Here is a 14011-nt window from a genome sequence, read left to right as displayed (position 1 = left end):
TAGCAAATTCTATTTCAATATTTTTTATTTTTTCTTTCTCGATCTCATTCTCTCCTCCTTCTCTTCCAGGTATCTTCTTATTTGGTAAATAGTAAATTTTATTTATTGGAGGAATACAGTTTGAGGAAATCTTTAAATTTTCAATCAAATATCTTTTCAATAAATCAAAAGGCAATATACCTGGAATTTGGGGAAAATGTAAAATACGGAGGTTCAAGCGTCTATTAAAGTTTTCAAATTGCTCTAATTTTTTATGTATAGAGGGTACTATCTTTAATAGAAGCCACCTTAAACTGTTGTAAATGCAGTATCTCCTCCTGCATCTGCTTAGTTTGAGCCACAGAATCCAATTTCATTGTTTCCACAGTTTTAGTCAATGAGTCCAGATTCTCCACTATTTTAGTTACCTCTTCAGACGATTTTTCCATTTTTGTCTCCATCCGCTGAAGCAAAGTCCAGATATTGTACAAGGAAACCTCCGTTGGTGAAGACAAATTCTCCCCACTCTTGCTTGCTTCTGTCAGCTGACCAGGCTCGGACGCTGTGCCCTCGTCAGGAGATACCGCGCCTCCACTCCCAGGATCACATGTCTCTCGCCTCAGCGTCTCGGCGGTCGCTGGACACGGAGATGTGAGGGTAACCGGAGGAGACAAAGATGTTTCAATGCCCGAGAGGGCAAGCGACTCCCTCACCTCACTGCCCAAAGCCGGGCTCTCCACTCTGGAAATTGCGGGAGCCGGAAGAGCAGAAAAGAAGCGGTCCATAGTTTGCTGCAATGGGGTGGACGCCAAGGAAGGACCGGCCCGGGGTGGACACCAACGGGCTGGCGAGGAAGGACCCCTGACCACCCCTTTCCTCTTCATGTGGGGCATCTAAAAGCGAGGTGTAATTATTATCAGAAAGAAGCAAACTTGGAGAGATCTCAGCGCGTCTCTCACTGCTCCTCACATCGCCGCCATCTTGACACCCCCCCATTCCCGCTGCACACATTTACTAAGTTTTACAGAGTGGATGTAGCAGCAGGACTTTGCTTTTGGGTCTGTGGTGCTAGCAGCAGGCTCTTCTATCCTACCCTAGGCTTGAGGGACTGCTTTGATACATCCTACAGGTTCAGGACTCATCTGCTTTTTGCACTGGAATGGAAGATTAGGTTTTTACCTCAATGATAATCTTTCCAGTAGAAAAACACATGAATTCTGAAGCCCTGCTCTATCAGTTTTCAGTATAGCCTGCTTTTAGCCTCAGACAGGTATGTTTATGCAGAAGCTTATCTAATGGCACTCAAGCAAGAAGAAGCAATTCGAAGCTACAGCTTCAGAGAGACAGGTTTACTCTTGACAAAATCAGAGCCAAACAAGTGTTAGTGCTGCACTTAGGTAAGTGGTTGTTTTTGTTCTGCCTTGTTAGTGCTATGTTGCATGTGTTAATGAGTTGTGTTTTCTTGTAGAGTAGATCAAAAGTATGCAATCGGGGAGTTTCCCCGTGCCTCTCCTTGTTTTTTTCTCCTCTTTCAGAGGTTATTTAGTACAAACTGAGGAGAGAAGGAAGTGCCTGGTGATACAGAGAGAGGCAGAATTGAAAATGTAAGATGATACCTTCTGCATCCATTGCGGATGAAGGTGCACTACCCACAGGTTCAGTACTCATGCTTTTCTACTGAAAAGAAGATTACCAAAGTAAGAACCTAATCCTCTGTTGCTGGGATTCCTCTCTAGAAAATTATATTTAAATAGAAATAGAAATTGCCTTTTAAGATGCATTGCCCTACAATCTTCTTCAACTTGAGAGCAATCTTAAAATCATGTTTCCAGAAAATTTAATGACTTATGATAAGGTCCTTAAAATTTCTGTACAAGGTTTTGTTGAAAACAAGGGATAGAAAAATCTCTATTGCAACCAAAAATTAATTCCTGTGCTTCAGCTGGATAAGGCCCCAGCTGGGATGCATTAGGTTGAAGAGCTGGTGCTGTTGAATCTCCATGGAAGTTTTTCACTCAAATAATAGTTAAACTCTGAAACTCATTGCCAGAGGATGTGGCAATAGCAGTCAGCAAAACTAGGTTTGAAAAAGGTTTGAACAAATTCTTGGAGGAAAAATCCACACATAGTCTGCTGTTGAGACAGATATGAGGAAAGCCACTGCTTGCCCTGAGATTGGTAGCATGGAAAGTTGCTACTTTTTGGGTTTCTGCCAGGTACTTGGCCTGGATTGGTCACTGTTGAAAACAGAATACTGGGTAGATCAACCATTGGTCTAACCCACTATGGCTATTCTTAAGTTGTTGTTGACTAGAGGAATCTTGGAAAGGGGGAGGAATTTTAAAAATATGAGGCAGACTACTATATGAAGGAAAGGGAAAAAAAAAACAAATTATAAAAACCCAACAACAAAAATCTACTATAAAGCAAAGAAATTTTTTGAAGACCTAGGTGGGGGGGAAATGTTTGTGGATTTTTTGGGCTTTTATTGTGTGTCTGATTATTTTTTTTTTAAGTTCCTTTGCTTTATATTCCCACTCCCATTCCAGACATTTATTTACTGTGGCCTAGAGTGTAAAGGTGTTTGCAAAGAGGGAGGGGAATAATTTTGATTTGGGGTTCCCCCTGCCCCCCCCCCCCCCCCCCCGGCCATTTTTGGTTTTTTTCTAGCACACACTATTTCATGTTGGTATGTGCTAAGGGAAATAGCAAATGGTTAAAAAAAACCAAAAATGACACAACCCCCCCAAAAACATCCCTAGCCCACAGCAGCAGCTCCTGAAACAGGCTGTACTGGTGGTGTTTTTATGACCCTGGCCACAGTGGCAGCTCCATAAGCTAGACTCCTGTGGTAGTGGTAGTAGCATTCTGACTCTTACAGCAGTGGCAGTTTTTCAGCCATAGTCATGACCCTTCAGCTCCAAATGCTGCTGCTCTAAATTTTAGGTGTCAGGGCAACCTGGTTCCTGAGAACTTCCTTTCCTGACCCACCCTTCCCAAAAGTATAAAAGGAAATAAGATGGATATAATTATAGCTAAAAGAAAATGATAATATTTTCCTCCATCCAGATTTGTTTCTAAATATTTTTCTATCACTTGTTTTTAAAACTTGGATTACCATTTTCTTTTCATATGTGTATTTATTTATAGTGGTGTGTTGTTCAATGAAGGTCTCCTGTGTACTTTAGATAATTTAAGAAATTAATATTGGAATACAGGATTTTGCGTGTGAATCCAGTATGATTAACTATGAATTGGCTATGTTTATGGAAGACTGAGTAGATTCAAAGACTGTGAAACAGAGTTCACGTCAAATAATTTCAGCCTGATCAAGCAAGGAATTTGTTGTCAAGATATTTTTATGGCTTATCTATTTTACATTGCTCTTCAGAATTACTTTTTGCTGTCCTCTTCTATGGACAAGACGGTCCGATTGTGGCACATATCCAGGAGAGAATGCCTTTGTTGTTTCCAGCACATAGACTTTGTCACAGCGATAGCTTTTCATCCAAGAGTAAGTGGCTTCTTCGTATCTTTTTTTTCAGTGAATTTTAGTTTAACCTTTAGACTAAAGTAAGCATTTCTTTAGACAAATAATAGAAAACAAAGTATTTTATATACTTAAATATAAATTGAAATCTTTGGGCCAAATAAATGGGGGGTCTCTGTATATATTTGAGTCTGCGCCCACCCACCTTCTTCCTAGACCTGTTGCAGGCTTCTCCTGGGCCTGCCCTAAGCACTGATGGGCCAGGACAGGAGGAATCCCTCTTGCCTCCTGTCCCAGCTGACTCTAAAACATCCCACCTCCCCTACCTCTAGAATGCAAGCCTTGGTGGTCCAGCGGTGAAGTGGGGCAGAAGCAATCTTCTTACTCTCCTGCCCTGTGCGAGACGCTATCTAAAATGGCTGCTGTGAGTTCCCGCAGTCTCGCAAGGTTTGTCGTGGAAACTTGCGGCAGTCATTTTAGATAGTAGCTCGCACGGGGCAGGAGCATAGAAAGATTGCTTCTGCCCTGGTTCACTGCTGGACTACCAGGGCTTTCAAGGTAGGCATTCTGGAGTTCTGGGAAGTGGTATGTTTTAGAGTCAGTTGGGATAGGAGGCAGGAGAGATTCCTCCTGTCCGGCTCACCACTAGGGCTTACAACAGTTCTGGAGAAAGGCCTACAAGGCATTAGGGGAGGGAGTGGGTCAGGGTGCAGAGCAGGGAAGGGATTGGGGGATAGAGGGGGAATGGATGCAGAGCCTGGCAGGTCAGGGAGAGAGGGAGTGGGGCTGGGTGCAGAACCTGGTAGAGCAGGATACTTGAATATAAACCCATGGTTTATATTTGAGTTAGCCTCCCCCCCTTAGGAGAAGCATGTACTTTAATGTCTATTTACAAAGGATTTGAGGAGAGTAGCTGGTGTACTGTACACTCTACTTCTACCTATTTGTTATTATTGCATGGATCAGATTTTATTCTAGATGTATACACAGTAAAAGATTCTGTTTTATATTCAGTTAAGTCAAACTTCTAAAATATTCTGTTCTCAGTATATAAATGTAGAATATATCTTCATAGGTGAAGGGTGCAAAATGCTTTGCATAGAGAACCTTACTTTGTGATTTTTTTTTTTTTTTTTGTCCCTATAGGATGACCGGTATTTTTTGAGTGGATCTCTAGATGGCAAGCTCAGGTTGTGGAATATCCCGGATAAAAAAGTGGCTTTATGGAATGAAGTGGATGGACAAACTAAATTAATCACAGCAGCAAACTTCTGTCAGAATGGCAAATATGCAGTGATTGGTACCTATGATGGCAGGTGCATCTTCTATGATACAGAGGTGAAACACTTGAACACTGTTAAAACAGGAAGTTATTTTAAAAGCAGCCTTCATGCTCTTTTGCGCTTCTAGGGCTGGGATTCTGGCAGCATGAAACTTTATGCACAACTAGCCATGGAATTTTCCCCAATTTTGTATCCCCTTACAACTTAACTTTAATGCAGTCATTGCAGTGAGAGCTTTCAGTAGGGGACCACATGCCAGGTCTCCTTCCAGAACCTTGTAATCATGGACCCTAAATCTGGCCACTGACCGTTGCCATTGCACAATGACAGACTACTTTTCCTTCCCCCTCCCCATCCGAAAAAAAGACTGAACATTGTCTTTTTAACATCGCAGTCAACCTGGGGAACCAAAGACCTTATACAAATATAGAACACATTTCCCTCTGCATTGCTGTGCATGGTTACCGAGTTACCAGGCTGAACCAAAAGTGATTTTTCTTGGTACACTTTGGGCTCCTTTTATCAAGCCGCGCTAGCGGTTTAACGCGCGTAATAGCGCGCGTTAAACCGCTGGACGCGCTAGCCGCTACTGACTCCTCTTGAGCAGGCGGTAGTTTTTGGCCAGCGCGGGGGTTAGCGCGTGATGAAACGACACGCGCGTTAACCCCGCTAGCGCGGCTTGATAAAAGGAGCCCTTTGTTTCTGTTGTCAAAATGAAATAAATTTAAACATATAATTGCTAGCTGAATCTTTCTGTTTATTTTGGTTAAGAAGCTCAGCGGAAGTCAGTAAATATATATGTATTGGATGGTACTGCAGTACTATGTTCAACATTACATCAAGCTGTGTGGATTTTTGTTTTACTGACTAAGGAACATCTGTGAATTTTTAGTTAAAACAGGCCACTATCTTATCAAAATATTCTTTTTCAGATACACTCTCTTTAGCTGAGGCTATGTTTCTCTGTTCTTATATTTCTGGCTCTCAAATTACACTTCTCCCTCCGAATCCGCGCTTTCAGTATCCATGGATCAGGTTATTTTTTAAATCAATTTTAATTTTGGGGGCTATTTTTTAAGCCCTCTGAGACTCCCCAGAACTGTACCTGGTGGTCTAGCGGGCTTTCGGGGCAGGAGCGATCTTCCTATGCTCCTGCCACGTGCCAATCACGCATAGGAAATGACTGCCGTGAGCTCCCATAGTCTCTCGAGACTACGACAGAAGCTCACGGCAGCCATTTCCTATGAGTGATCTGCACAGGGCAGGTGTGTAGGAAGATCGCTTCTGCCCCAAAAGCCAGCTAGACCATGAGGTACGGTTCTGAGGAATCTCAGAGGGCTTAAGGTAAGGTCCGGGATTCCGGGGGAAGGCGGGGGGTGGGTCAGATCCATCCCGAATATTATTTACGGTTTTTTAATATTCATGGGCCGGCTCTGCCCCTAACTCCCGCGAATATTGAGGGAGAAATGTAACTCTTGTTTTACCCATGAACACTGGGCCTAAATTAACATTTACACTATAGTTCTGTTTTCCTACTTAATTTCTGTTCAGTTGTCAGGCAGTCCTCAAATGTTTGCTATAACTGTGAGGTAACTTTTTAAAATGTAATCATTAACAATACAGCTAATACATATATTAAGGTACATTTTGTTTTCTTTAGCATTTGAAATACCACACTCAGATACATGTACGTTCAACCAGAGGACGAAACAAAGTTGGAAGGAAAATCACTGGCATTGAACCCTTACCTGGAGAGAATAAGGTACTATAGTATATTCATAAGCCAATCTACACACGTGAGGGCTAATTTTTATAACAGAGAATCTATATGAGAAATTTTTTTTTTAAAAGCCTATTTATAAAGGTGTGTGATTTTTTTAAAATAGACTTGTACAATGACCTTTAGTAGTTTCCGTATATTCTCTCACAAATTTATTCCTGCTCGGAAGGAAGAGTAAATTTGCTCATATGTACGTACATTTAAAAAAAAAAATACATGAATACTGTACATCATAGCTCTGCCTAAGCTATGCCCCTGGGAATGCCTATTTCTTTAGCACTCTCCAGACCAGTAGAGGTTAACTTTACGATTGGGTATATATCTAATCATGACCAGCAGGTGGAGACTGAAAACAAAACTTTGGGACAGTATATCCTAGCCCCTCCTCTCTATTTCCCTCAGTCTTCTTTCAGTCTCCAGCAGGTGTTGAGTGATCTGTACCCATCTCCCTTGGTAGGGCTGTTGGAATTTGTTTAGAGGTTTATTGTCCCTGTTTTTAGCCGGACGGAGCTTGGACGGACTCTGTTTGGGGGTTCGTCCGACCTCGGGGGTGTCAAACCCGGCGGGTCACGAGCGGGGTCCCTCCCCCCACTTCCTCCACCTCCCCATATTTTTTTAGAGGAGCCTCAGCAGTAAGCCTTGCCCCCTAAATCAAGCAAGGCATATTGCTTCGAGAGCCTGTGGAGTCTGTTCTGTAAAAAAAAAAAAAAAAAAAAAAAAATCCTGAGGTAGTGCTGGTCTGGAGGGTTGTATCCCTTTAAGAAAACTGTATTTTACTGTATTTTTTCAACTAACCGGCACTTTTTTACAGCTAGGTCGCGTATGGAGCAATGAGCACTTCTAAAGGGAAAAAGTGCTCATTGTGCTCCAGACGCGAGGCACTCGCGGCCGGCCTGTGCAAGCGGTGTTCAGGCCGGTGCGGTGGAGGAGCTCCGTCGGCAGCGGCTGCAGGCGCCCAGAGCTCCCCGCCGATGGTGCCTCGCGAGTCGGCAGGGAACGGTGGAGAAGCCCGGTCTTCTCCGTCCGCCCACGGAGGGATTCCCCGAGCCGCCGACGGTCGGGTTTTAGAGGATTCCCTCTCAGCTGATATTTTGACAGCTGATGCCGGCTTGCCTGTTTTAGCGGCTGAGACTATTCAGGTCTCTCAGCCGCTTCAGGCTGTGGAGGGAGCTGTTTTGGCGGGAAAGACGCCATCTTCTCTGTCTGGCCCCTCCATTTTGTCTTCCACCTCAGGTGACCTTCCCCCTGTTTTGTCTAAGCAGGGGCAGGTTTCTGCTGGGTCCCCTGCTGTGGCAGGGAGTCCCTTGGGACCCTCGGGGGGTTTTTCCCCTGATTTTTTCTTTTCATTATGCAAAGCCTATTTTCAGGCGGCTGGGGGTCCCGGTTGCGCCCAGGGGGTCTCGGGGGGTGGGGTTTCCTCCGCGCTCCCTGCGGCTTTGCCTCTCTCGTCTGACGTGACGTCCCCTCCGCCGCCTCTCTTGTCCAAGCGTCCGCGGGTGTCGTGGGACGAGGATTTGTGGTCGGAGGAACGTGTCGGTATGGAGGAGGACCTGGACCCTTCTGAGGAATTCCAGGACCCTCTGGAGGGGACGGAAGCTGGCGGCGGGTTGTCGGGTTTCCCGTTCTCCAGTGACGAGGCGTCCGTGGTGCGCCTTTTTCAGAGAGATGAGCTGCCTGACCTTATTCAACAGGTTTCTTCGGCTTTGCGTTTTGAGGACGCGCCGCCGGAGACTCCGCGTGTGGGGGACCCTCTGTTACGAGGGATCCGTTCCGTTTCCCGCTCTTTTCCTATGCATCAGGATATTCGGGATATTATTCTTGAGCAGTGGAAAACGCCGGAGACGCCGTTTCGGCTGGCGCGCAGCATGGCTCGCCTGTATCCCATTCCTGAAGGGGATCGGGCTACGTTAGCTTCGCCAGTCGTGGATGCGGTGGTCTCGGCTATTTCCAAGCGGCATACCGTGCCTGTTGAGGGCGGTTCTGCCTTGCGGGACTCTGAGGAGCGCAAATTGGAGACCATCCTTAAGCAAAATTTTCAAGTCTCTGCCTTTGGGGTCCAGGCGGCTATTTGTGGGGGACTGGTCGCTCGCGCCGTGTTTCGGTGGGCGGAGCGGGTCTTGGATCGAGAGTCTGACGACTGGTCTCTGGTGGATCAGGAGGTAGCAAAGATTGAGATGGCTGCCTCATTCCTCTCGGATGCTCTGTATGACTTGGTGCGGATCTCGGCTAAGTCCATGGCTTTTGGCGTGGCCGCAAGGCGTGTGTTGTGGCTGCGCGCTTGGGCGGCGGATGCTGCGTCCAAAGCTAAGCTTACTAAATTTCCCTTTCGGGGGTCGTTTTTATTTGGAGAGGACTTGGATAAGTTAATTCAGACTCTGTCGGACTCGAAAGTTCCCCGTTTGCCGGAGGACCGTGCCCGCCCGGCGTCTCGGGGGGGTGCGGCCCGGGGGCGTTTGCGGGAATTTCGCAAGTATCGCCCTGGGCGTGGGGCTGCTTCTTTCCAGTCTCCGGGGTTTTCCCGGGGTCGGTTCTTCCAGCGCATGCAGCCCTTTCGGGGGGCCCGTCGGGGGGCAGGGAACCCCTCCGCCGGTTCCCCCGCTTCCCGTCCTGCACAATGACGCCTTGCCGGCGCCCCCCTTGGTTCCGGTGGGGGCCCGGCTGCGCGACTTTTTTCCCAAATGGGCCGAGATCACGTCCGATCAGTGGGTCCTGGAGGTGGTGCGGGACGGTTATGCCCTGGAGTTCGCCCGCTCTCTGCCGGATTTTTTCCTCGCTTCTCCGTGTCAGACTCCGGGGAAGAAGCAGGCTTTTCGCCAGACCCTTCAGCGCTTGCTAGATCTCAGGGCAGTAGTTCCGGTGCCCTCCCCGGAGTGGGGCACGGGCAGGTACTCCATTTACTTTGTGGTGCCCAAGAAGGAGGGGACTTTTCGGCCCATCCTCGATTTGAAAGGGGTCAACAGGGCTCTCAAGGTTCCCTCTTTCCGTATGGAAACGCTGCGGTCGGTCATTCTGGCGGTTCAGCCGGGGGAGTTTCTCACTTCTCTCGATCTGACGGAGGCCTACTTGCATGTTCCTATTCGGACCTCTCATCAGCGTTTCCTGCGCTTTGCGATCTTGGGTCGGCACTATCAGTTCTGTGCGCTTCCCTTTGGGCTGGCCACGGCTCCCCGGACGTTCACCAAGGTGATGGTGGTCGTCGCGGCAGCCTTGCGGTCGGAGGGCATTCTGGTACACCCCTACCTGGACGACTGGTTAATTCGGGCCAAGTCGTTGCAGGAAAGCTACCGGGTTACGGCTCGGGTGGTGGAGTTTCTCCGGTCGCTGGGCTGGGTGGTCAACCTTTCCAAGAGTCGGTTGGTTCCGGCTCAGCGTCTGGAGTACCTCGGGGTGCTGTTCGACACCTCCTTGGGGAAGGTCTTCCTCCCAGAGGCCCGGGTGAGCAAATTGCAGTCTCAGATTCGCCTGCTTTTGGCGTCCCGGTGTCCTCGGGCGCGAGATTTCCTCCAGGTCCTGGGGTCGATGGCGGCGTCCCTGGACGTGGTGAGGTGGGCGCGGGCCCACATGCGTCCTCTTCAGTATGCTCTGCTCCGGAGGTGGTCTCCCCAGAGGCACGGGATGGATGTTCCGGTTCCCCTGCGAGGCTTGGCGCGCTGCAGTCTGCGTTGGTGGCTCCGGACCCCTCACCTAGTTCAGGGGGTGGGTCTGGATCTTCCGCAGTGGACGGTGCTCCTTACGGATGCGAGTCTCCTGGGTTGGGGGGCCCAGTGTCTGGGTCACTCTGCTCAGGGAACCTGGTCCACGGAGGAGGCCTCCTGGTCGATCAACGTGTTGGAGACCAGGGCGGTCCGGCTGGCGCTGTTGGCTTTCCACTCCCTTTTGTTGGGCAAGTCGGTCAGAGTCCTGTCGGACAATGCCACGGCGGTGGCTTATGTCAATCGTCAGGGGGGCACCAAGAGCACTCTGGTGGCGCAGGAGGCGGCTCGGCTCATGGTTTGGGCGGAGTCGCATCTTCTGGACCTCTCGGCCTCTCACATTGCCGGGGTAGAAAACGTTCAGGCGGACTTCCTCAGTCGTCACTTCTTGGATCCGGGAGAGTGGTGTCTCGGCGCCGAGGCGTTTCAGTTGCTAGTGCGTGCTTGGGGGCAGCCCCTGATGGATCTGATGGCTACAAGTGGCAACGCCAAAGTACCCCGCTTCTTCAGTCGTCGCAGGGACGGTCTGGCCGAGGGTCTGGATGCTCTGGTCCAACCGTGGCCAACGGAGGGGCTGTTGTATGTGTTCCCTCCTTGGCCATTAGTAGGCAGAGTACTGCTTCGCATTGTTCGCCATCCGGGGCTGGTGGTCTTGGTGGCTCCGGATTGGCCTCGTCGTCCGTGGTATGCGGATCTGGTGAGGCATCTGGTGGCGGATCCTCTTCCTCTGCCTCTCGAGTGCGATCTTCTGACGCAGGGTCCCATTCCCATGTTCGACCCGTCTCCCTTTTGTCTTACGGCTTGGCTCTTGAAAGGGGCCGCCTGAGTAAGAAGGGATATTCCGACAAGGTGATCTCTACACTTTTGGGGTCCCGGAGGCTTTCTACCTCTCGGGCTTATGTACGGGTTTGGCGTCTTTTTGAGGACTGGTGCCGAGCGCGGGGAGTGGTCTCCTTTCGCGCTTCTCTGCCTAACATGCTAGAGTTTTTGCAGGATGGCCTGGATAGGGGCCTGGCCTGGTCTTCTCTTCGGGTTCATCTGGCGGCCCTGTCGGCTTTTCGGGGGCTGGTGACAGGTCAGCGTTTGTCAGCCATTCCTGATGTGATTCGCTTTCTTAGGGCGGCCAAGTTGCTCAGGCCTCCCATAAGGCCCTCGATTCCCTCTTGGGATCTCAATCTGGTTCTCTCTGTTCTAGTGCGCCCTCCTTTCGAGCCGTTGGATGGCTGTTCGTTGAAGGACCTTACGCTGAAGTCGGTCTTTTTGGTGGCCATTACTTCCGCTAGACGGGTGTCGGAGCTACAGGCTTTCTCTTGTAGGGCTCCCTTCCTGGAGTTTTCAAAGGAGCGGGTTGTTTTGCGGCCTGTTCCTTCCTTTCTGCCGAAGGTAGTTTCTCCTTTTCATGTCAATCAATCGGTGGTCCTCCCGGTCTTGGGTAGTCGGGAGGGTTCTTCTGAGCAACGACAGCTGCGCAAGTTGGATGTCGGTCGGGTCCTCCATGCTTATGTGCAGCGGACCCGGGATTTTCGGAGCTCCGATCATCTCTTTGTGCTTCTGGCGGGTCCTCGTCGGGGGGCTGGCGCTTCTAAGGCTACTATTGCGCGCTGGATCAAGGAGACGATCGCTTCCGCTTATCTTCTGAGTCAGAAGCCGGTTCCGGAGTTTCTCAAGGCTCATTCCACTAGGGGTCAGGCGGCTTCTTGGGCTGAGTCGTCGCTCGTGCCTCCGGTGGATATTTGTAAGGCTGCGGTTTGGTCCTCCTTGCATTCATTTGTTCGGCATTATCGGGTAGATGTTCAGGCGCGTCGGGACGCGGTGTTCGGTGAGCGTGTTCTGGTATCGGCCCTTCGGGGGTCCCGCCCGTGAGAGGGACTGCTTTGGTACGTCCCAATCGTAAAGTTAACCTCTACTGGTCTGGAGAGTGCTAAAGAAGGAGAAATTAGGTTCTTACCTGCTAATTTACTTTCTTTTAGCTTCTCCAGACCAGTAGAGGTCCCCTCCCTGTCTGTTGTTGTTGTTGTTGGGGCTGTTGCGCGGGCAGTTTTTGGTTTTTGCTGCGGGTTCTAGTATTTTTCTAGGGCCGGGGAGAATTGAAGAACAGCGGCTGTGGCTCGGCTGGCTTAGCTGGCGAGCTGTGGGGACCTTCTTCCTTCGGGAATTTCTCCTCTGCATTTTCCAACAGCATTTTTTGGGTATGTTATTTGTTACTCCTTTCGGAGTATTGTTTTTTCTCTCTGTTGTTTCCAGTTCTTGGTTCTGCTTGGCTATTCGGCAGACTGAGGGAAATAGAGAGGAGGGGCTAGGATATACTGTCCCAAAGTTTTGTTTTCAGTCTCCACCTGCTGGTCATGATTAGATATATACCCAATCGTAAAGTTAACCTCTACTGGTCTGGAGAAGCTAAAAGAAAGTAAATTAGCAGGTAAGAACCTAATTTCTCCTTACTGATGGTGTAAAATAGATGCTGGTGTTCATACACGGAATGTTTTCAGATGTTCGGTTCTCCACTGGTTATGGTTTTAGTGTCAGTTTTCCTGCTTGCAGTTTTATTTGATCCCTCATTGACCCGGGACCCCTGATGAAGGCGTGTTTACTGAAACAAGGACCATGTCGGGTCCCTTGGTTTGTTTTTAAGGTGGTATTTTTAACTGTTACAAATAAATTTAGCCTGCATCATTGTACGCGTTTCTGCAGTTTTCCTTGTTCTTGTAAAATAGATGCTATCATTCAGCACACCTACTTTTCCTGAGTGTATATCCATGGATAAAGCTTTATAAGGTTACCCCATGAGGGGAAAATAAATCAAACCATATTTATACCTGAGTAAATAAGAGGCAAATATTATATTTTATACCCTTGCCCTTTGATCCCCACCTCCCAGTATATGTAGGTAAAAGTATGTGCAGGGTTTCTCAACATGTGTGGTTTATTTATTCACAGAAAAAAGGCTGTAATTTTGGAAGCAAATGTGCGCACACATTTCATTTTGGAATCTTTGTATGTACTTTCCTGCTTATACTTTGCACCTGAGTTGTGTGCACTGGACAGATTTGAAAGGGAAACTGTGCAAGGAGAGTGCTGCTTCCGGTCAATGTTTTGAATGCTTGCTTTCCTTTCTGTATTTTGAAATTAGAACTATTTTTGAAGAACCAACCTGGCTTTAAGATCAAAAGAAGACCCTGTCAATAATATATGCTGTATATTTCCAGTGTAAATGCATATTAGAGAATGACACGGGGAAAAAATCTGTCCCCGTCCCCGGCCCACCATCCTCTGCACCGCCCCGTCACCGCCGTTCCCTTCACCGCCCCGTCACCGCCACTGCCATCCCATTCACCAGCCCATCACCGTCCCCGCTGCATCCATATAAGCCTTAGTACTGTAATATTTAGCTTATTCCTTTCTTATAAATCAAAGTTCCTGCTGCTGAACTAGAGAAAGAGATGTTCAGCTGGCAGGGCTTTGTTTATAAATTTTTATCAACACAACTAATATACTACTTTATCATAAAGCAAAAAATAAATAAATAAATAGAATTTTTTTTTCTACCTTTGTTGTCTGGTTTCTGCTTTCCACATCTTCTCATTCAATTCCTTCCATCCACTGTGTGTCTTCTCTCTGCGTCTTCCATTTGCTGTTACTGTGCCTCTCCCTTCACCCCCCCCCCAATTGGTCTAGCACCCATCTTCTTCCCTCCGCTCCCCCATAGTCTGGCATCTGTCTTCTTCCCACTCTGTCTTCCACATTTCCCTTCAGGGTCTGTTCCTCTCCACCCTCCTTCAATGTCTGT

At 48.3% G+C, this 14011-nt stretch overlaps 1 protein-coding gene across 2 annotated transcripts in view; it reads left to right on the top strand.

The window, feature by feature from the left end:
- WDR44 (WD repeat domain 44) overlaps nucleotides 1-14011 on the top strand; it is a 95096-nt gene that overhangs the window by 62081 nt on the left and 19004 nt on the right. For both annotated transcript variants that reach the window (XM_033946776.1, XM_033946777.1), the window contains 3 exons: nucleotides 3371-3493; nucleotides 4616-4807; nucleotides 6413-6514. In XM_033946776.1, coding sequence (XP_033802667.1) covers nucleotides 3371-3493; nucleotides 4616-4807; nucleotides 6413-6514 — 417 coding nt within the window. The remainder of the gene's footprint in view (nucleotides 1-3370; nucleotides 3494-4615; nucleotides 4808-6412; nucleotides 6515-14011) is intronic.

Source organism: Geotrypetes seraphini, chromosome 5 (assembly GCF_902459505.1).
Source record: "Geotrypetes seraphini chromosome 5, aGeoSer1.1, whole genome shotgun sequence".
Classification (NCBI taxonomy): Eukaryota; Metazoa; Chordata; class Amphibia; order Gymnophiona; family Dermophiidae; genus Geotrypetes; species Geotrypetes seraphini.
The sequence above is the reverse complement of the archived record's forward strand: the minus strand, read 5'-3'. Positions and strand labels throughout refer to the sequence as shown.